The sequence below is a fragment of the Callorhinus ursinus genome, unplaced genomic scaffold, assembly GCF_003265705.2.
Source record: "Callorhinus ursinus isolate GAN/ISIS: 27379988/994484 unplaced genomic scaffold, GSC_fseal_2.0 scaffold1, whole genome shotgun sequence".
Classification (NCBI taxonomy): domain Eukaryota; kingdom Metazoa; phylum Chordata; class Mammalia; order Carnivora; family Otariidae; genus Callorhinus; species Callorhinus ursinus.
In genome coordinates this window covers 118,939,594-118,961,635 of record NW_027397063.1, presented here as the reverse complement: position 1 = coordinate 118,961,635, position 22,042 = coordinate 118,939,594, and the positions used below count along the sequence as shown (strand labels likewise).

The window sequence follows — 22,042 nt, the reverse complement described above, 5'->3', positions numbered from 1 at the left end:
CCAGAATCTGCATTTTTCCATTACTGTAATCTTAAGCCTATCCTTCAATGGCCCTAACCCAGTCAGCTGGATCTGGGAAATACCTATTATACATGGTTACAATACCCTAAATATGCACAGTGCTTTTAACATTCTCTAGGACTTTGATTTCTGTTCTCTTCTGTTTTCATCTCTAAAATTCTACAGATAATAGCTATTTCCTGAAAACAGACTCAATTTTTAACAAATCTTTTTAAATTCTCACAAAGCCTAATATTTAGAGAATACTATAAAATGATTATTCAAATATTTCTTATTAGCAAAAGATCAGCGGGTTTGTCAGAGCAAATATATTAAGATACTTCAGTGAAAAATAAGATACTTCAGAGAGTAGATATTGTTATAAGATATACTTTTTAAAACACAATTAAAATATGTAACCGAAGTACAAACATCTATAAATGAGAAGCACTGAAAATATTCACTATATGACTGCATATCTAGCCAATTGTAAGGAAAGAATCAAATCCACAAGAAGACTGGTTATTGCTCAAGATTAATGACCTAGGGGCACCTGATAGCTCAGTTGTTAAACATCTGCCTTCGGCTCAGGTCATGATCCCAGGGTCCTGGAATCAAGCCCCGCATCAGGTTCCGTGCTCCACCGGAGGCCTCCTTCCCTCTCTCCCACTCCCCCTGCTTGTGTTCCCTCTCTCACTATGTCTCTCTCTGTCAAATAAAAAATAAAATAAAATAAAATCTTTAAAAAAAAAAAAGATTAATGAACGAAAGACAGCCTCAGATTTTAACCTCAAGTCCTTTTTAAAAATAACAAGGGATACAATTCAAGTGAAATTTTTATCTAAGAAATAAAATACATTATCTATTATTTAATAATCATGAGATGACTTTTAAAAGCAATTTATTTTTCTGTATATAAAAAGCATTTATTTGTCAACAAAGAATTATTGCGTTTGTATACCATACCTGATGTGCTTTAGGAAGAAGTGAACCAGGTGGTTTTTTTCTGAGTACATATGCTTGAAAGCCCTTTCGAAGATAAAAGGTTGGATTGGACTGTCTGATCTTGATAAGAGTAGAGAAAAGGTCAATTACAAGGATATTTTCCTTCTTCCCCAAATCCTACTGAAATGTCAAAAGAAACACAAAGTAAAAATAAATCAATTTCAGTGCTGGGAAACCAAGAGGGGTGCTACCAGCAGCTCAAAACATTAGCTTTAGATAATATAAAGCAGATGATAACACAGTGGCAGGTGAACAATCTATAACCCACATAGGTAGAAGAGAGGACCTCACTCCCTGCTTGCAAATCATGAGTTTTATCAGAAGTATCCCTAGAACAATGTTTAGATCTAAGTAAAAAAAGGCTGGGAGAAGAGGTTGTATCAGTCAGAAAATTAATTAAAGGATGCTGGAATAACTGGGTTGGTGTCCCCTCATCTGCTGTTGGAGATATAACACTCAAAGGCTTCACCGAGGCTGGTACCCAAGTGCAGCTCTCCACAAGGGGAATTGTGGTAAGCAAGGTCCCAGGGTGGACACCTGGGCCAGGGAAGTACATTGCCCCAGGTAACGCACAGATACCAGGGCACTGGCTCTCCCTGCCAGGTGAGCAGAAATTCTCAGATGAACTGAAACTACACTCCAGATACCAAAACTACTCAGTTTACACCTTCATTTACAATATGGCCAGTTTAAGAATTACCCAGCTTTTGAAGACTCCAACACCATGAAAGGAGGACTTAACTAGATAATGAAAAGAATCAATCCCTGATATGTGCTGCAACATGGACTTTGAAACCCTGATGTTGAGTGAAAAAGGCCAGTTACAAAAGGCCACATATTATATGATTCCACTTCTGTGAAATGTTCAGAGAATGTAAATCCATAGTGACAGAAAGTGGATTAGTGGCTGCTAAGGGATGGGAGGAGGGGACAATTGGGAGGTAAGGGTTTTTTTGGGGGAGTGATAGAAATGTTCTGGAATTAGATAGTGCTGCTGGTTGCACAACACTGTGAACATACTAAAACCCACTAAACTGTACACTTTTTTTAATTTTTATTTTTTTATTAAAGATTTTTATTTATTCATTTGAGAGAGGGAGAGAGACAGCACAAGCAGGTGGAGCTGCAGGCAGAGGGAGAGGGAGAAGCAGGCTCCCTGCTGAAGAGAGTCCACTGTGGGGCTTGATCCCAGGACCCCCCCAGGATCATGACTCAAGACAAAGGCAGACACTTAACCAACTGAGCTACCTGGGCCCCCCAAACTGTGCACTTTAAAATAATTCAAATTTCCAATTTTATGTAAGATAAATTTTATCTCAAAAAATCCCAGTGTCATTATACTTCAATAGAAAAATAAATTTAAAAAGTATGTATTTCTTCCAAATCAAAACCTCAATGAGATATCACCTCACACCAGTCAGAATGGCTAAAATTAATAAATCGGAAACGACAGATGTTGGTGGGGATGCAGAGAAAGGGGAACCCTTCTACACTGTTGGTGGGAATGCAGGCTGGTGCAGCCACTCTGGGAAACAGTATGGAGGTTCCTCAAAAAGTTGAAAATAGAGCTTCCATACAATCCAGCAATTGCACTACTGGGTATTTACCACAAAGATACAAATGTGGGGATCCGAAGGGGTACGTGCACCCCAATGTTTATAGCAGCAATGTCCACAATAGCTAAACTGTGGAAAGAGCCAAGACGTGCACCGACAGATAAATGGATAAAGAAGATGTGGTATATATACAATGGAATATTATGCAGCCATCAAAAGGAATGAGATCTTGCCATTTGCAACGACGTGGATGGAACTGGAGGGTGTTATGCTGAGCGAAATAAGTCAATCAGAGAAAGACATGTATCATATGACCTCACTGATATGAGGAATTCTTAATCTCAGGAAACAAACTGAGGGTTGCTGGAGTGGTGGGGGCTGGGAGGGATGGGTGGCTGGGTGACAGACATTGGGGAGGGTATGTGCGATGGTGAGTGCTGTGAAGTGTGCAAGACTGTTGAATCACAGATCTGTACCTCTGAAACAAATAATACAATATATGTTAAAAAAAAAGATAGCAGGAAGGGAAGAATGAAGGGGGGGAAATTGGAGGGGGAGACGAACCATGAGAGACGATGGACTCTGAAAAACAAACTGAGGGTTCTAAAGGGGAGGGGGGTGGGGGGATGGGTTAGCCTGGTGATGGGTATTAAAGAGGGCACGTTCTGCATGGAGCACTGGGTGTTACACGCAAACAATGAATCATGGAACACTACATCAAAAACAAATGATGTAATGCATGGTGATTAACATAATGATAAAAAATTTTTAAAAAAAGTATGTATTTCTGTTTTTAAAAAAAAAAATCTCACCAAACTAAAAGCTTCTCCCCTGTATACATATCTACCATGGTTCTAACAAAGACCCCCCCCCCCGAAAATGCAGAAACCCAAGGGAAGATCACCAACACTGTGAACATAGTAATGGCTAAATTTAACCATTCTAAGCATCAGGCTACCATGTAGTCTAGAAACCACTGATGGTATCAATACCATAAGAATCATCAATAAGCCAATAGCCATAGTTATTGTTTAGGACGTAGGCAAGACACGTGGTGCTGAAAGAAATATGTTGATCTATAACCAAAGAGGTGGCACCTTTGATTTGTCAAACCTTAATTAACAAAGATGGAATCTTGGCATTTAAGTGTGCAGTTAGGGAAACTCACTTGGTTGGAGAAGACTTTGATTAGACAATCAATCTCACAAAACCCTAACAGGCTACCCTCTGCATTGGTTCACCTGGAAGCATATGAAGTCAGGAAATACAGTATTCCAGCAGGGCAGCATCAGATGAGCTTCTATAGTGGAAGCATCCCAGGAATCCATGCAGGATTCTGGCATCTACTCTGTGGCCCCTGTGGCCCTTTGTTGACAGCTCAGGTTCTAAGAAATGAGACCACATAGGTGAGGATGGGTGCCAACTGTGCTTAGAAGCCTCGTGTTCTATGTGCTTAGAAGCCTCCCGTTCTACAGGAGCCATTGCCTCTAGTAACAATCCTTTGGACACGGCTCCCAGCACCCCAACAAGGGACATGAGCAGTTGCAAGAACTTGCTACACTTAGGGAAGCCCAAAGTATCCCACCAGATACTTAGGGTTTATTTCCAGGCCTACCAGTTCAGATACAGTTTATCAATTAAGTATTATTTCCACCAGAAGTGATGTTGCCTAGACACAAGGCTGACATGCCACTTTTACTAAGTTACCACAGTAACTGAGCTAGAAAGTTAATTTGTCCATAGCGAAGAAAAGGTTTTTTAACCCTTTCTTCACATCTTGCTAGAGAAGTCTCAGGCCCATGAGGTTATCCCGGTGGGTGGTTTTAGCTGCATTTACAAGCTTCAGAAACTTAGAAATTCCTACAGGATTTTTCTTTTTCAACAGCAAAAAATTGGAAAAAAGCATCAATCCTGATAAGGGTGTTACTTATGTTTGCAGCTATGTAGGCAGCCATCTTTTCCCCCGTCTGGAGATAAATCTGAAAATATTCAGGATTCACTGCTCTTTGATATCATCCCTTTTCCTAGTAATACTGAAATCACTACTTTGGTATTGAAACCCCACTGGTGAAGTCATGACTATTCTGGTTAAGTGCAATACACAGTTCATTCGAAGTGAACTTAGAACTTCACTATCTACTCTATAGAATTGAGTGAGCAATGACAAAAGATCACAACCAGTTTGACAAGTTTGAACTCACAGACATCCTTCCTGTATTCTTTAGATTTGTGCAAACTGAAGTAACATTTGACATTGATGATAACAGCATCTCAAATGTATTTGCTGTAGATAAGAGATCAAGAAAAGAGAAGATTAAAAGACCAACGTCATGGTGTTTAAGCATGGAAAACATTGAGTACATGGTCCAAGAGGTTTAAAAGTACTAAGCTGGAGATGAAAAGCAGAGAGGTGAAATATCCCCTACAAACATGCTCTGATCCTAAGTATTCAACAGTAGGGCCATGGTGGAAGATGAGACACATCAAAGCAGAAATAAAGATGATGCCAAACAGAAGATTCTTGGCAGGTACATTGGAATCATCAAATGGCTGGTGAAGAATCAGATTACTGAGAAGGAAGAATTTAACATTAGCAGAAAAAGCTGGAGATATCTTTCCTCTGTATCCCTGGAACTTTTTGTCTTTCAGCATAATCACATATAGCTTCACTCTCTTCTCTGAATGGACCCTTCATCTCCTTGCTCTAACTAAAACTTGAATGTTCCATGAGGACCCTGTTTCCCTTGTAGGCCTCTACAGTGGTAGATTTTTTTTCCCCTCACATCACTCATCTAGTGGGCCTGGAGACTTGGAGTCTGTATCCCTCCTGATACTCATTGCCACTTGCAAACTCTTTGCCTTCCCTCCTGCCTAAACCTGTTACCCAGCTTTGAATTCATGTTATGAGACTACCACACTCCACCCTTTCTTGTTGAAATCAACTACTCTCTCTGTTGCAAACACTCTCCCCATTGCCTGTTGACTTACTATTGCTTTTATTTACACTACTCCTATCTTCATTATTTCAAAATCCACTCAGATGTTCATTTTAACACTCAGGCCTGTCAGTCCCTTGAATTCTTCTACTCTAGTGATATTTTCTGTTACAGTACTTCAGTCACTCTAGGGGACACATCTTAAACGTTAACAACTCAAGCACTGCATAATCCTCCTTGTTAAGCATTTCTATCTCTGACCATAATCCAGCTTTCCACTCACTCCCACTGGTACATTGATTCCAACAATCCTTCAATCCTGGGATCTACCATCCATTGATCATTGTTTACTGTCCCTCAGCCTCCCCTTCCCCCACCACATCCTTTCTGAACTCACTTACTTTTGATGGCCAATTACATAACTACCCTCTTGAATGCATCTTTAATACACTTGCCCCCTCTCCATGTTCTCTGCTTGGCTTCCCCCATTCTGGTTTAAATCCAACTCTTTTCCTGCACTCACATAGCTGAATGTAGCTGGATAAAGAAACATCGTAACAGTACTATAGGCCGGTGGCATTTATCACTGGAATTTGTATGCCTTGACTACTGATTTATGTGAAAATAAAAATAGGGGTAAAGGAGATTGGATCAGAGTTTTGTGGTATAGAATTAAAAGGCACCATGTCCCAATAGATAGTGGAGGCTTAAGCAGGTGGAATTAAAAACAGCTTAGGTTTCTAGCCTAGAAGTCTTGTGTTGTAAACAATGTTTAAGATCTTTCACCTATTACTGCATCATTAATTATCAAAAGGATCAGGTTCTTATTACAGATTAGGAAACTAGTTCTCAGGGAGTTTATGCAACTTTTAAATTCCCAGTCATTAAGTGGCAGATGGAATTTCCTGAAAACCAAGATTGTTTCTATAGCTCTGTGTTTAGACCAAAGTACAATTTTTTGAGTAAATTTTTAAAAATTTGTTTTCTATTATAAAATAGACCAGAGCCAGATTCGTGGTGGGCAATAATACTCTCAGGATCGTCATCCAGTTCCATTCCCTCACTTCAAAAAGAACTAAAGCCTAAAGTGGTGGTGTGATTTACTAAGTGGAAGATCTAATACTGGAATTCAGATTCCCCCAGCTAGTGCCATTAACTCAACCTCCGAGAATAGGGCCAATTAAACGGAATTACATCTGCTTCTCAGAAAAAAAGATCTAATGGTTACAGAACAAAAGTTGAAAGAAGACCTCTTTATATTCCACAGAGCTTCCAACCTTAATTGCCTCAGTGAATCCTCCAGGTACGTAATTGCATCCTTTAACAAAGATTCCTTCTTATAGTTGGAATCGGGAATGTTGCGGTGCTTCCGTTATTGTCCTCGAACCGGAAGTACCCCGAATGAAATGCAGGGGACGGACCACTGACGGTAGCTCCCATCTGCAGAGCGCGTCATTGCAGGAAAAGAAGCCGGGACGAGGGAGATTGGGACCCCACGCAGGGCCAAATAAAGAAAAGCCCAATGCACACATTTGTTTCTGCTGAAGACCGGCGTCGATACCTGTACTGGGTAACGGTCAGCTTGGCCTCGGGCTCGGCCCCAAAGCCGGGCAAGTGCTGGTTTAGATAGGCCTCTAGGGACCCGCTGTCGAACTTGTGCTGGGGCAACACTTCGGCCGAGTCGGGCTCAGGGGAAACACCGGGCTCCATGGCTGCGGCTGCGGCTTCCGCTGCCGGCGGGAGACGGAGATTCCACAGGTCTTCTGCACCGAGTCCTCTGGCTGCAGAGACTACTACTCCACAGCCAGGGGGGCGAGGCCCTGACGCGTCGGGGCGGACATGACCGAGCCGCTCCAGCCAATCACACTGCCCCTGAATCTGGTGACTAGGCTCTAATTGGGATGTGCCGGAGGACCTCTGCGTTCTCGCATTTAAAAAAATTTTCATTCAGTCTCACAGTCGGAGACCGCAATCTTAAAGAAGGCAAAGCCGTGTTAGTCGCTGCGGGCAACTAACGAAAAGGCCCCTCGCACCCCAAATTTAATGCACCGGCAGCCGTAAGACCTATACAGAGTCCGGTTCAGAAAAGGGTCCGTCAGGACCTTGAGCCCACGAATGAAAGATCCTGGTGTTTCAAATAGCCGGCGGGCTGGAACGGCAATATCGCAGGCCGCGGGCTTTGGACGCTAAGGACTCGCGGCCCTGCTGCGTCCTGGTCTTTTAAGACCGGGGGAAGAAGGCAGCCAAGAGGGGCGTTTTGTTTTTGTTTTGCTTTTCCTGAGGGGGAGCGATGATTGCAACGTACCGGAAGCGGTACCGGGGGAGGCCCGCGGGAGCGGCAGCGACGTGTTGTCTGTGCGGCGCTGGGAGCATTTCCCCAGGGTTCTGGGCGAGGAAGGCGGCGGCTACGTGCCTCCTCACCTACCCCTGGCGGGGTCTGCAGACCTAACAGCGTGGGGCGGCGGCGGCGGCGGCGGGGGCTGGGAGCGTTGGCGGCCGGGGTCCCAGCCATGGCCGAGTCTGTGGAGCGGCTGCAGCAGCGGGTGAAGCAGCTGGAGCGGGAACTGGCACAGGAGAGAAGTCGGCGAGCTGTGGGGGGCGGCGACGGAGGAGGCGGCCGGGTCCGCATCGAGAAGATGAGCCCGGAGGTGGTGGACTCCAACCCCTACAGGTGACCTGCGTTGCGGGTCGGAGGCGGGCTAGGGGGTGAGGTCAAGGTTTGCGAGTGGTCAGGAGTGAGGCGCTCCCTTCCTTTCAAGCTCAACACGGCCTCCCCCCGCCTCCTCTTCTTGTGCTGGGGTCCTGCTCCCAAACGCGCAAGGCCAAGTTTTGGTAGTGGTGGAAAGGTAGCCTTCCTCTTAAAAAAATACACACCCACACCCCCCAAAACCCGAATGAATCAGCCGTATGGTGCGGCTCCCCGGCCTGCTGAGGATACGCGTCCGGTTTCCCTAATGCCCCCTGCCTCTCCCTCGTTCCGCATAAAGCTGATAGTAATAACTTTCAGAAGATGACATTAAATGTAAAACCCACTAAGCATCAAACTTCGAGTTTCATAAAGGCTTCTCATTATTTCAAAATTGGGGACTTGGGGAGAGCAGGATTAGCTTTAGCTTTAAAGCTGCTCGACTTGACCAGTCCTGCCCGCTCCTGTCCTTTCAGCTGGCTGAATATAGTGCAGTGGTTCTAAGAGTGAGGACTCTAGAGCCAGACCGATTGGATTCAACTCCTAGCTCTTAGTAGCTGAGCAACCATGGGAAATACTTGTGTATATCAGGGACCAATGGTACCAGTGAAATCTTCAGATAATACCTAAAACTGAAAATCCAGAGGTAACAATGTTGGCGAGCTATTTAGAGATTTGGAGGAAAAAGACGGTCGGGGCCAGAAGGCGGAAGAATTTCCTAGCAAGCCTGGTAGAACTATTTGACTCTTTAAAGTGTAAACGAATGGGAATTTTATGTATATGTGTATAGGTTTAAATGTATATATTAAAAACTTACGTAACTAGGTAAAGTAGCTCTCTTAAGAGTCCTTGGCGTGCAGTAGGACCTTACTAAAAGTAGACACCATCCATTATGGGCAGAGACAACTATGTTAAACGTTAAATCTGGGTGTTAAATATGAAATATTTACATATGCTAAGAAAGCACAGAAATATGTTGAAATTCACTTTGACCTATCTCATCTGTACACTTAACATTTAAGTCAATGGTTTTCAATTGTGGCGGTCCATTAGAATATCTGAGGAGCATTAAAAAAAAAAAACTTGTTGCACAGGCTACACCTGGAAGGGTATTCAGTGTTTTAAAGCTGCCCGGGTGACTTAATTTCATCTGGTAAAAGCCAACTGACAGATTTCTTTTAAAGCAGTAATAGTGATTGAGTTTGTGTTTTTCTGTGATGATGTGTTTACCTATATCATAATTAAAAGATTGTAAGCTTTAAAACATTTTTTCTTTGTTTTAAGCCGCCTGATGGCATTGAAACGAATGGGAATTGTAAGCGACTATGAGGTATGGTAAACCTTTCCAAGTTTTTGAAGATGGTTTCAGTAAATGAAAATAATTTCTGATGACATTTTTGATGAAAAGTTAACCAACAAATATATAATTTTGCGTTTCACAGAAAATTCGAACCTTTGCTGTAGCAATAGTAGGTGTTGGTGGAGTTGGTAGTGTGACTGCTGAAATGCTGACAAGATGTGGCATTGGTAAGGTAAAAACATTTCTCTTTGCCTGTCATATAGGGAAACTACTCACTTCTGGAGTAAATCAGGTATAAATTAGGAATTTTTCTCATTAATGGTTTATTGATTTGTGGTGTCTTTTTTCATACTGTTCTTTCTACCCACAGGAGTTAAGAAACAGCCCCACCCAAATGGAAGCTGATATTAATGCTAATAAAACAAGAAATATCTAAATTTTGTTCAGGAATTTTGTGTTTGGGATAATATATATTACAATTTGGGCTTAAATGTTTTAGATATAGAAGCTTAGGAGAGAAGGCTGTTAAATTGATAGTGTGTGAAACACAGGCATCTAACAAATATTTTTTAAACATGCTTTATACAGGATGGACTAGAAAGCATGTACTTTTTTTTTCCAAAAAATGGTTGCCCTTTATTAACTTATTTAGAAATATTTTAAAAAAATTATTGTAGTTGACATACAGTATTAGTTTTGGGTTTGCAACACAGTAAGTGATTCAACAGTTCTATACATTACTCAGTGCTCCTAAGACAGTCACCACTTGTCACCATACAACATTATTGCAATATTGTTGACTATATTCCCTATGTTGTGCTCAGCCTTATAAAAAAATAAAATCTTGCCGTTTATGACAACATGGGTGGTCCAGAGGGTATTATGCTAAGTGAAATAAGAGAAAGACAAATACTACATGATTTCACTTAGATGTGGGATCTAAAAAAACAAAACAAATGAACAAATGAAAAACAGACTGTTAAGTACAGAAAACAAATTGGTGGTTGCCAGAAGGGAGGTGGGTGGGAAAATGGGTGAGATAGGTGAAGAGGAGTAAGAGATACAAACTTCTAGTTAGAAAATACCCTTCTTACTCTTAAAATTGAAATGGAGAATGCTCTAAGATTTTTTTTTTAATCTATACTTTTTTTTCCACTTTTTTTCTAAAATTGATTTAGGTTGTGGATAGGAAGGAGAGATAACCTTATACCAGTCTCAGATTTGTAAAGCTAAAGTCTGTGATGTTCGATTCCTAGTGCTTGAATACCAAAGCTTTCCACAATTGATTTCCCCCTCTTTTATTTGTCATTTTGACAAAGCAAGCATTTTTCCCACAAAGTTTATCAGCTTTTTTTTTTAAGATTTTATTTATTTTATTTGAGAGAGGGAATGAGAGAGAGAGAGCACATGAGAGGGGGGAGGGTCAGAGGGAGAAGCAGACTCCCTGCTCAACAGGGAGCTCGATGCAGGACTCAATCCCAGGACTCCAGGATCATGACCTGAGCCAAAGGCAGTTGCTTAACCAGCTGAGCTACCCAGGCGCCCTCAGCTCTTTTTAATATGTTGGTCTGTCCCATGCCCCAAATTCTTTTTTTTTTTTTAAAGATTTTATTTATTTGAGAGAGAGTGCATGCCCGTGCACGAGCAAGCTGGGGGGTGGGGAGGCAGACAAGCAGACTCTGCATTGAACACGGAGCCCAGTGTGGGGCTTGATCTCAGGACCCTGAGATCATGACCTGAGCTGAAATCAAGAGTCGGACACTTAATCGACTGAGCCACCTAGGTGCCCCACCCCCCAAATTCTTAAAAGAAAGTGGTTTCAAAATTGGCACTCATTTATCAATATAGAAAAGACAACACAAAAATACTAAAAATGTTTATTAACATTTTAAAGTCTTTCAAGAAGTTTACAAAAGCCAGCCAACAATTGCTTATAGTTGACGTAAGAACCATGGCTGATTGACCTAGGATAGTAGAGATCATGGAGATTATGGGTGTCAGGTTTGAGTGTGCTTCAGAATCACTTGGAAAGGCTTCTTAAAATAGAGATTGCCAGACCCTACCCCGGTGGTTTTGATTCTTTAGGTTTTGAGTGAACCTAAGAATTTGAATTTGTATTAAAGCCCCAGGTGATTCTGATGTTCTGGGGGGATTTTTAAGAACTGCTGGATCCTTGCTACTCAGTCCAATGCCCAAAGTAGTAGCATCAGCATTACCTGGGAGCTTGTTAGAAATGAATACTCCCAGGCCCCCCCACCGCAGGCATGCTGAATTAAGAATCTGTTTAACAAAAGCCCAGATGAATCATATGCATATTAAAGTTGGGGCAGTGCCCCTATATTTCTGACAAGCTCCTGGTGATACTGATGCTGCTAGCCCAGGCCTCATTTTGAGTAGCAGAGCTCTAGAACGGTGGTTATCAAATATTGCTGTAATTAGAATCACCTGGGAAGTTAAAAAATATTTTGATACCCAGAATGGAATAGAATCAATCTTTGGGGATGGGACCCAGACATCAGTATTTTTTAAAACTCTCCTAGTGATTCCAGTGTGCATTCAAGTTTGTAAGTTAAGGATCTACGTAGGTAAGTTTCAAAACTCTTTTCATTATGTAAAACAGATAAAGAAGAAGCTAATTCATGGTTAAATAGGGAAGTGGAGGATTGGAGACTCAGCCTACCTTTTACCCCTTTTGCGATGTCCTGGATCACCAGATCTAGATTAGGTGCATTATTTTATAGATGAACATACAGGCCTAAAAAGTGAGTGACTTATCCGTGATCAGAGCTAATTAGCGACAGAGCTACAACTCATACCTCCTATCCCCAAATTTGAGATTTCCTTAACTTATAAACCAGCTATGAGGCTGAAGACTCAAATTTAATACTTGGCCTGACCTAATAAATACTGTCTAATGAGCTGAAATAAGCTATATTTTGTTTTGACTCAGAAAGTTATCATAGAGGGCAGACAGGGGTGATGTATTTTCTAGCAAGATATTAAGGGTTACATAGGTGTTGTTCTGTAGTTTGGGTTAATTTTGTTGTTATTAATAAGATCCCCCCCCTTTTTTTTTTTATAATTTTAGCTGTGCACAGGATGGTGCACCACAAGCCACAGCCCCCCTCAACCACTGCTGTAGCCTTTGCCTCTGTGCTCACCCTGCCCTGGCCTTTCCCCCCATTTTTGTTTTTATTTTTAAACCTGGGATGCTGAGAATTGTGTTACAGAGTTACAGAATTTTAGATGAAGGAAGGGACCTTGGAAATATTTGAGTGCAATCTGATAATTTCTTACTGATAAGAAATGGGATCTTTAAAAAGGTGTATGTATGAGTGTGTGAGTGTGAGAAATGCTGTTATGCCTAAATATATAGAAGGAAACAACAATTAACTTACTGGTTAGTAATTCTGTTTGGGGTGATCACATTTTAGCCATGAGTTAAGAATGGTGTCATAGTCACAAAAGGAGTCATGTTATACTATAATTTTAATTTATGACATTTGTTATTTTAAAATTTCATCTATCTAATGTGTTATTGGCCTTTAGTAAAGAATTAGAATGAAATGGAATAAACATTATTTTCTCAGTGAATCATTTAGAGAGGCAGTAAGTGTTATGGTTCAGGCGCAGATGCTGGGTTGAGAATGCCTGAATTTGAATCCCATTTTCATATATATTAGCTGAGTGACTTTGGGGTATGTGCCATAGTTGTCTCATTTATACCTATATGAGCATTAAATGAGTTAATATATGGTATCTAGTATTTTAGAGTTAGCTAATATTACTGTCAAACTGTTAAACCCATCAAATGTGAAGTCCACTGATTTATTCTTTGTTATTTTTAGCTTATATTTTAGTATGTTTTTCATTAAAATACCACTATTTTCATTTTAGTTGCTACTCTTTGACTATGACAAGGTGGAACTGGCCAATATGAATAGACTTTTCTTCCAGCCTCATCAAGCAGGATTAAGTAAAGTTCAAGCAGCAGAATATACTTTGAGGTAAATGGAATAACAATTAAAAACTATATTTAGTGAAACTTAGTTTGTGCATTTTGTATAAGTTAATGCATAAATTTGGGGCACCTGGGTGGGTCAGTTGGTTAAGCAACTGCCTTTGGCTCAGGTCATGATCCTGGAGTTCCAGGATCGAGTCTCGCAGGGGACTCCCTGCTCAACAGGCAGTCTGCTTCTCCTACTGACCCTCTCCCCTCTCGTGCTCTCTCTCTCTCTCTCAAATAAATAAAATCTTAAAAAAAGTTAATGCATAAGTTTTTCTCCATAAAAATGCAGGTTTTATACAAATTGTCTTACCTCTTGGAACAGGGTTGGCAACCTTTTTCTGCATAGGGCTGGATAGTAAATATTTTAGGCTTTGAGGGCCAACTATGAAACTGCCCAACTATGTAGTGGTAGTGTGAGAACAGCTGTAGGCAATAGAAAAATGAATGAGCATGGCAGTGCTCCAGTAAAACTTTGTTTATAGACCCTGATGCTTAAATTCCATGTAATTTTAGCATGTTATGAAATACTGTTCTTTTCTTTTCTGCCACCATTTATCTTATTTATTTATTTATTTTTAAAGATTTTATTTATTTATTTGTGAGAGAGAGAATGAGAGATAGAGAGCATGAGAGGGAAGAGGGTCAGAGGGAGAAGCGGACTCCCTGCCGAGCAGAGAGCCCGATGTGGGACTCGATCCCGGGACTCCACGATCATGACCTGAGCCGAAGGCAGTCGCTTAACCAACTGAGCCACCCAGGCACCCTTCTGCCACCATTTAAAAAAGGAAAAACCATTCTTAGCTTGCAGACTTCATAAAAACAGGTGGTAGGTCAGATTTGGCCCAAGGGCCATACTTTGTTAACCCTTACTAAGAAGTTTCTTTGTGGCCTCAAACATACTTGCACTGAATTAAATAAGGAACAAAGAAGCTCTTCTGTCACGCTAGGCTGTAGCTCGCAGAGGTGATAAAGGTTTAATTCCAAGAACATACATGGTAGGAACATTTGTGTAATCCTGCAGTCAACAGGTTTTGAATGTAGTCCTTGAAGTGGGTCAAAGGAATTAGAAGAGGGCTTCGGATTTTCTTTGAATAGCTTGAATTCCATTTTTCTAACCTCTGCTGAATGAACTTTTTCAGCTTTTTCCTGCTTTCACTTAGTATTCCTATCAGTAGTTTAATAATCATTCCCTTTTTCCCTCTTAGGAACATTAATCCTGATGTTCTTTTTGAAGTACACAACTACAATATAACCACAGTAGAAAACTTTCAACATTTCATGGGTAGAATAAGGTAAAATTTTATTTATGAATATTTTGCACGGTGTCCAGCTCAGTTAAACAAGTATTATTAATAATAAAATCTGATGTTTAACTCAGTGAGTTGGTAGATTCGATATGTTTTTAAAATAGTTAATTTTTTTGTGATCTTTATGTGTTAGGAGCTCAGTAAAAAGTAAGTATTGTCCAAAAAACAATAGTAACAACAATAAAAAACCAAAAAACCAAAAACCCTGTGATTATGATAGAACGAGGGATCCTCAATTATAAGTTCTGTGTTCTAGATTATATTTCTATGTAAAAGTGGTTTTCTGCAGACTTTTGTAACACCACTGAGATATTGAATTATATTCAATTTTTATTACATTTACATTTGGAGTGAAACATGAAAAGAAGTCTGAAAGCTGATAGGGAAATGGTAACTTTCGTGAACAGACTTTATACTTCTTGTGCCTTCTAGGCAAAGTAATGTAGTATCATTGATGTTCATATTAGTTACTTAATACATACTGGATCTTTAATATTAAATATTGTCATAATTGTACTCATTTACTGAAAGAATAAATGTGTGCCTGAACAACTACAGTCTAATTAGAGTGTATTTTGTGCCCTGATTTTTTTTTTTTCCAAATAAATTTATTTTCTTTACCTAGTAATGGTGGATTAGAAGAGGGAAAACCTGTTGACCTAGTTCTTAGCTGTGTGGACAATTTTGAAGCTCGGATGACAATAAATACAGTAAGTATTCCTATTGTATAAGATGTTACACTCATGGATTTATCTATTTTCTTGTATAGTTCTGCATTTAAGAATAGTTCTGCATTTAAAACCTCATGTTTTTTGTTAATTTTTAATTATTTCTTACCCTACCTTTGAAATTTATTCTAATAGCTGTGGGATCTGTCTAGCCTTGCTGGTATGGCTTATATTTCAGTATCCTATTCTCTCTTATGCCAAAAGAGGAAACTATAAAATAGTAGATACTTCTGTTGTACAATTTTTAAAATAAATGCTACCTTAAAATGTCTTAACTCTATGTTAGCATTGGTTTTAACTTATTAAGTAAAGATATAAATATGTATAAATTGCCTACAAACCTGGTTTCTCAGAAATAAAAATCTTTGAATTACTATGTTTTCAATTTTTCAAAAGATATTTTGCAGTTTTTTGTTGCTGAAATTATTTCAGAAAAATGAATTTTTAATAGGAAATCCAATAAGCCTCATGATTCAATTTAATTAAATAGATATTGACTGCTTACTTAAATGCTGTCAGTTTACTTTAAAAAAAAAAAAGATTTTATTTATTTATTTGACAGAGACACAGCGAGAGAGGGTACACAAGCGGGGGGAGTGGAAGAGGGAGAAGCAGGCTTCCAACGGAGCAGGGAGCCTGATGTGGGGCTCGATCCCAGGACCCTGGGATCATGACCTGAGCCGAAGGCAGATGCTTAACAACTGAGCCACCCAGGTGCTCCTGTCAGTTTACTTTTTAAATAGAGTGGCATTTGCCAAGGAATTCCACTACTCATAACTTTCCTCTTTTGAAAAATTTAAAAAAACCCTTGGTGATCCATTTAGTTGAACTCCAATTTTTAATGAAAAGAACTTATAGTAAATTATTCTTTTTATGTTCTTTCTTATGTTTTCACCTGTTTCTACCAAGGCTTGTAATGAACTTGGGCAAACGTGGATGGAGTCTGGGGTCAGTGAAAATGCAGTTTCAGGGCATATACAGCTCATAATTCCTGGAGAATCTGCTTGTTTTGCGGTATGTGTGATTCATTTTGGCTTATTTTTTTCACTATTAAGTACTAGAGTTCCTAGGGGTATTGAAAATGTATTCAAAGAAAAAACAAACTTTGAATGAGATGGAATACTATTTTGAGCATGTTATACTCTTTTCCTTTTGTTTTGAAATATATTTTCTTTCATTCTTTTTCATATAGTGTGCTCCACCACTTGTAGTTGCTGCAAATATTGATGAAAAGACTCTGAAACGAGAAGGTGTTTGTGCAGCCAGTCTTCCTACCACTATGGGAGTGGTTGCTGGGATCTTAGTACAAAATGTGTTAAAGTGAGTGAAGGCTAATTTTTCTGAATAGTCTTGGTTGTTTTTGATAAAAATATATTTCATAAAGCATTTCAAATACTGGAATTACCAACTAAATATTTAGTTTTTTAAAAATCTAGTTTTAAATATAAATAAGTTTTTAAAATATGTATAATATATATGTACTTTTAATTTACATACATCTTAGTATATGTAATTTAAATATAAGCATACATATTTTAATACACATATGTTACTCTGTATTTGGAATAGTTCATGTTAAATGGTACAGTAGTACTGGTGTATTTATATATGAAATATTAACCAAATGATTTAAATCTCTGCAGTTTTGACCAAAGGGGATTAAATACACTTCTTTAATTCTTACAAAAAATAATATGAATGTGATTAAAGATTAATGAGGATAATTATCTAATTATCTCTGCTATCCAAAAACAGATATGCAGCAACCACACCATCTAAACTATAGCAACAAAGGAGGGCAAAGATTTCTTTGCAGCTAAAATTAATGTCAAAGGGTTTTTGAACCAACTCACACTTTATTAAAAGCAGAAACCCTTTAGGTGTTCTCTATCTCAGGCCATTTTTTTTTTCTCATTTTACAACTTCAGTAAGCTTTGTTATGTTTCCTAACCCTCCAATGTCATAGGAACAAGTTGCAGTATGATATAGAAAGGCACCGTGATATTAGAACCGTCAGCTACCAGCAAAAAAATTGTAAAAAGCATACATGAGAACTCTCAAGGCAGCTGTCTAGGGCTAGTTCATATAAGAAACCTTCACAACCGTACAAACTGTACAAACTTCAGTAGGCCCTATCTGAACAAAACATTTTATAGTATGGTACAAAAAGAGTGAGGAGGGGAAATCATGGTTATAAACTGTTCTCTTAAGGATGTGTCCTATTTAGCCAGCCCCTATTGATGGACATTAAAACTACTTACACATTTTTTTTTGCTTCTTTTAACAATGCTGCAGATAACATCTTGCATGATCTTATAAATATGAATTTTTAGAAGTGGAATTTCTGAGTTTATGCAATATTTGACAGACAATACTAAATTTCTCCTCCAAAAATATACATTTCTATCACAGTGTAGGAAGACCTAGTTCACCCACACTGGTTGATAACATTGGGTATCATCAGACTTTTTAATTTTTGTTAATATGATGGGTGAAAAAAATGGGTATCATTTTAATTTTCAGTTGTTTATGGAAAGGGGTGAGCACTTATATCTTTCTGTGAATTGTCTGCTTCATATCATTTGGTCAGTTTTTTGTCTTGTTATATATTAACATTCATTGCAAATATTTTTCCTTTTGTTTATATTTTGTATGTGATTTTTTTTCCTCTTAAAAGCTTCTAAAAGGAATTAGATGTGACTGGTAGGGAGCACAAGGGAGCTTTATGGCACATGGAAATGTTCTGTTTTTGATCTGGTAGTGATTACATGGGTGAAGACTTTTGGAAAATTTCACTGAGCTATGTATTTAAGATTGTAAACTTTAAAGTAAGTTGTGTATAAAAACTTTTAAAGTAGTTAGATTTAGTACCATATCTCAGGGATTCTTCACATTTTGACATCAGTACTTAAAAGTACTGTTTTGTTACAAAAATCATGTACTTCCATACCATTTTTTAAAAATTCAATTATTTCTAATACTTTTATGGCTTATTTAAGTGTACTTTGATTTGTTTTTCTAGGTTTCTGTTAAATTTTGGTACTGTTAGTTTTTACCTTGGATATAATGCAATGCAGGATTTTTTTCCTACTATGTCCATGAAGCCAAATCCTCAGTGTGATGACAGAAATTGCAGGAAGCAGCAGGAAGAATATAAGGTATACATCAATCCATCAGAATGCATGAGAGGTCATATTATTTGGACAGTAATTTAAAATAGTTATTTAGATTTGGAATACAAGATAAATGGATTCTGAATTTTGCAAGTTTTTTTTATGGTATCTCTAATGTGGAAATGTTAGTAAAAAATTCACCATGCCTCAAAAGTAAAAAAATCTTTCTGAAGTCCTTTCTTGCTTTTGGTAAAATAAAAAGCCTATCTGAATTCTTGCTCAATGCTTCAGAGGCCTGAGAGTAAGAACACTTTGATACTGTTTGATTTCTACAGAAAAAGGTAGCAGCACTGCCCAAACAGGAGGCTACTCAAGAAGAGGAAGAGATAATACATGAAGACAATGAATGGGGTAGGAATTCTTTCATAAATTGAAATGGCAGTGTCAAATCTCTTATGGAAGGGAATATAATTATAATTATACAAATTTTGAGTAATTATTGTTTATTAAGTTCCTTGAAAACTTGTAAGATCAAATTTAACTCTATAGGTATTGAGTTGGTATCCGAGGTTTCAGAAGAGGAACTGAAAAATTCTTCAGGTCCAATTCCTGACTTACCCAAAGGAATTACAGTGGCATACACAATTCCCAAAAAGGTACTTCCAAAATCTGATTTACCATAAGTAAATGTTATATAAGAGAAAGTTTATTTATCTTTTCATCTTTATCCTATTTTATAATGCCAATGCAGTATTTATTGTTTTAGATATTTTACGTTATAGGCATTAAGATGTGTAAGAGAAGGTGTTCAGTGTTAATGTGGAAATAGGCACAGTGCCTTTTAAACTCTTTGAAACACAGACCTAAAATAGTGTTATTGACTCATGAATGGATCAGATAGATTTTGATTAAACGAAGATAACATTTTTGTATGTTGAGCATTTTAGCCCTTAATACCACTTTAAAAATACCATTGCAGTAGAGATCTCAAGAATGTTGAAATTACTGTCTTATAAATCAAAAGATTGGTGGGGAAAGTAAAGGATTTTGTCTGTCCTAAAAATTAGAAGGCATATTTCTTAAAGTTTACTTTGTAAACTAGTTGAACATGGTTAAAACTTAGTGATTATATATTCCTAAGCATCACAAATTTTATATGGTTATTTTTTCACTATGTTTCCCTCATTTGTTGATAGCAAGAAGATTCTGTAGCTGAGGCAACTGTGGAAGATTCTGGTGAAAGCTTGGAAGACCTTATGGCCAAGATGAAGAATATGTAGATAATAGACTGACCTATATTTTATTTCCTGAGGTTAGGCCTATTCCCTTGCAATTAAAAAAATCATTTAAAAATTCACAGAACTTAGGGCAACATTAATTGATACATAATCTTCACAGAATTGTTACACTTCTTGAAAAGTGTTGTTTGTAGCTTTTTTCCCTTCAACTAAATCAGTAATTCCTAAAACTCATGTTTCATTCTAGTTAAGAAAACTTGAAAATTTAGCCACTGAAATGCTTTTGCCTTTTGGGAGGGGTGGGAAGAAAGGACCAATATGATGCTATATTTGTTTTCCTTCCAGTAATCCTTTGTGGTCTGTTGCCCAAGGCCATGGATAATAAAGTAGTATGTGGTTCTCAAATATAGGGAAAGGACAGGAGGTACATCCAATTGATTAGAGCTAGCAGGTATCTACTCACTGTATTTAGAATCTTTCTCTACAAGAACACTATCCACTATTATTAACTTGGCCAACAGTGAATTTAAAATAGTTAATCTATAAAATAAAAAATATCCTCTCAAATGTTACCTGACTAAATACAAGCTAAAATGTAGTCATTGGAAAAGTTTGTAAACCTGTGAATTCAAAACAAGACAAATGCAAATAAAGTAAGCTTTTTTCATGGATAAACAAATAAAGGTACTTCCAGGAAGTACAAATTATTATATTTCTGCCCTGATCAAGGAAAGAAATCCTTGCATGTGTAGAACATATATCTGGAGTCACTACACTTTATTGAGGAGTAAGGAATAAATTTAGTTTAAGATCATCTAGATTATACCCGTCATATGGGCTACCTTCTGAGTACTTCATTTAAATTTGATTTTCTAGATAATTAGATAGTTGTCCTGTGTTGGCATAAAAGAGACCTAAATTACATCTGTAATGACTGACATGTATTTATTCACTAGAAGGGTATCATTTACCCTGATCATTGACCACTAAATTATAAACTGATAAACTGTTTTTTCTAAAGTTGCATACAAATAATGAAAGCTTAAGAGAGCCTTAGTTAAATTCCCAGTGGTTTGGAGACCAATAAAAAATATGCACGTGTAACCATTATCAGTAGGATATTACTATGCTATGTTAATCTTCTGTTTTGATTTTTTTACTTTGAAGATATGAATGAATAAATTGTATCTCTAGGGAAGAAATGTTAATACAAAATGAAAAATGCAATTTCCACTTGTAAAATAAAGTTCTAAAAACTGATTTCAGAAAGTCCCAAATATCAAATATGTTCAGTATATTTGCTTTGAGATCCTAGAATCTATAATTATAGTGATTCTTCTGTTTAGAGTAAGGTCAGGAAAGAGGGGGATGGTAGCCTTGAAACTTATTTATGTTGCCTTGGTAGGTCATTTGCCATTAAAAAAGAAATAGTGAATTCATCTGTAAAGTAGTTTTTTCTAGTTACTCGAGATGTTTTGAACTTCAAAAAAGAAATATAGTCTTTCTAAAAATAACCCCATTCTTTTGGAACATCTGGTATACTGATTTGGTAAGGCTTTGCTTATAATTTTTTTTTTTTTAAAGTAAGCTCCACCTCCAGCGTGGAACCCAGCACGGGGCTTGAACTCACGACTACACTTTGCTTATGATTTAAAAATTGTATAGTTTGATGAAGTATAATAGCCAGAACTCACCTTTGTTCTGCTCTTAACATGCCATTGCACACTGCTGGTGTCTTATACTGTATCAACTATTACCTAAGTTATCTAATTTGTGTAATGTCTTCCATTAAAAAATAGTTGGATGATTTTACCAGAAAAAACCTGGTAACAGGTATCTTTTGCTACCTGGAGTGCTCTCTTAACAGTCTGTATGCCATGAAAACTTACATATAGTAGCCAATTATGAGAAATTAATCATCACCGAGTTTTATATTACTAAATAAATCTGTAGTGCTTGACCATATTTTTAAACACTGTTGTTTCTAATGTGAAAGAATGAAACACACTCCCCAAATTGCCATAGCACAAAGGCTCTAAATTACAGTAAAACAATATGTTCAGCTTTAACCCCTTCCCCATTGTGAATGGGAAGTTTTAATTTATGTACCACTTAAATGTTTTATGTAGTGAAAAAAATATGCATCCTAGGTTTTCTCACATAA

General features: G+C 38.0%; 2 protein-coding genes across 3 annotated transcripts in view; one reads left to right on the top strand and one right to left on the bottom strand.

Moving 5' to 3' along the window:
• ACAD11 (acyl-CoA dehydrogenase family member 11) overlaps nt 1-7,568 on the bottom strand; it is a 99,311-nt gene extending 91,743 nt beyond the window's left edge. Inside the window, 2 exon segments of the mRNA XM_025882183.2 lie at nt 967-1,060; nt 7,059-7,568. Of these exon segments, the coding sequence (XP_025737968.1) occupies nt 967-1,060; nt 7,059-7,444 (480 nt within the window). The 5' untranslated portion in view covers nt 7,445-7,568.
• UBA5 (ubiquitin like modifier activating enzyme 5) lies at nt 7,505-21,138 on the top strand. 2 transcript variants are annotated; one of them, XM_025882161.2, is made up of 12 exons: nt 7,505-8,168; nt 9,468-9,513; nt 9,626-9,715; nt 13,381-13,490; nt 14,698-14,784; nt 15,425-15,509; nt 16,437-16,541; nt 16,720-16,847; nt 18,550-18,685; nt 18,976-19,051; nt 19,190-19,296; nt 19,837-21,138. In XM_025882161.2, exons 1-12 carry the CDS (start codon nt 8,008-8,010, stop codon nt 19,918-19,920), a joined length of 1,215 nt encoding a protein of 404 aa, XP_025737946.1. In that variant the 5' UTR covers nt 7,505-8,007; the 3' UTR covers nt 19,921-21,138. The 2 variants fall into 2 exon arrangements, with proteins under 2 accessions (XP_025737946.1, XP_073756157.1); XM_073900056.1 differs by lacking the exon at nt 7,505-8,168 and having other exon boundaries at nt 9,466-9,513; nt 9,626-9,710.
• Nucleotides 21,139-22,042: the final 904 nt, after the last annotated feature.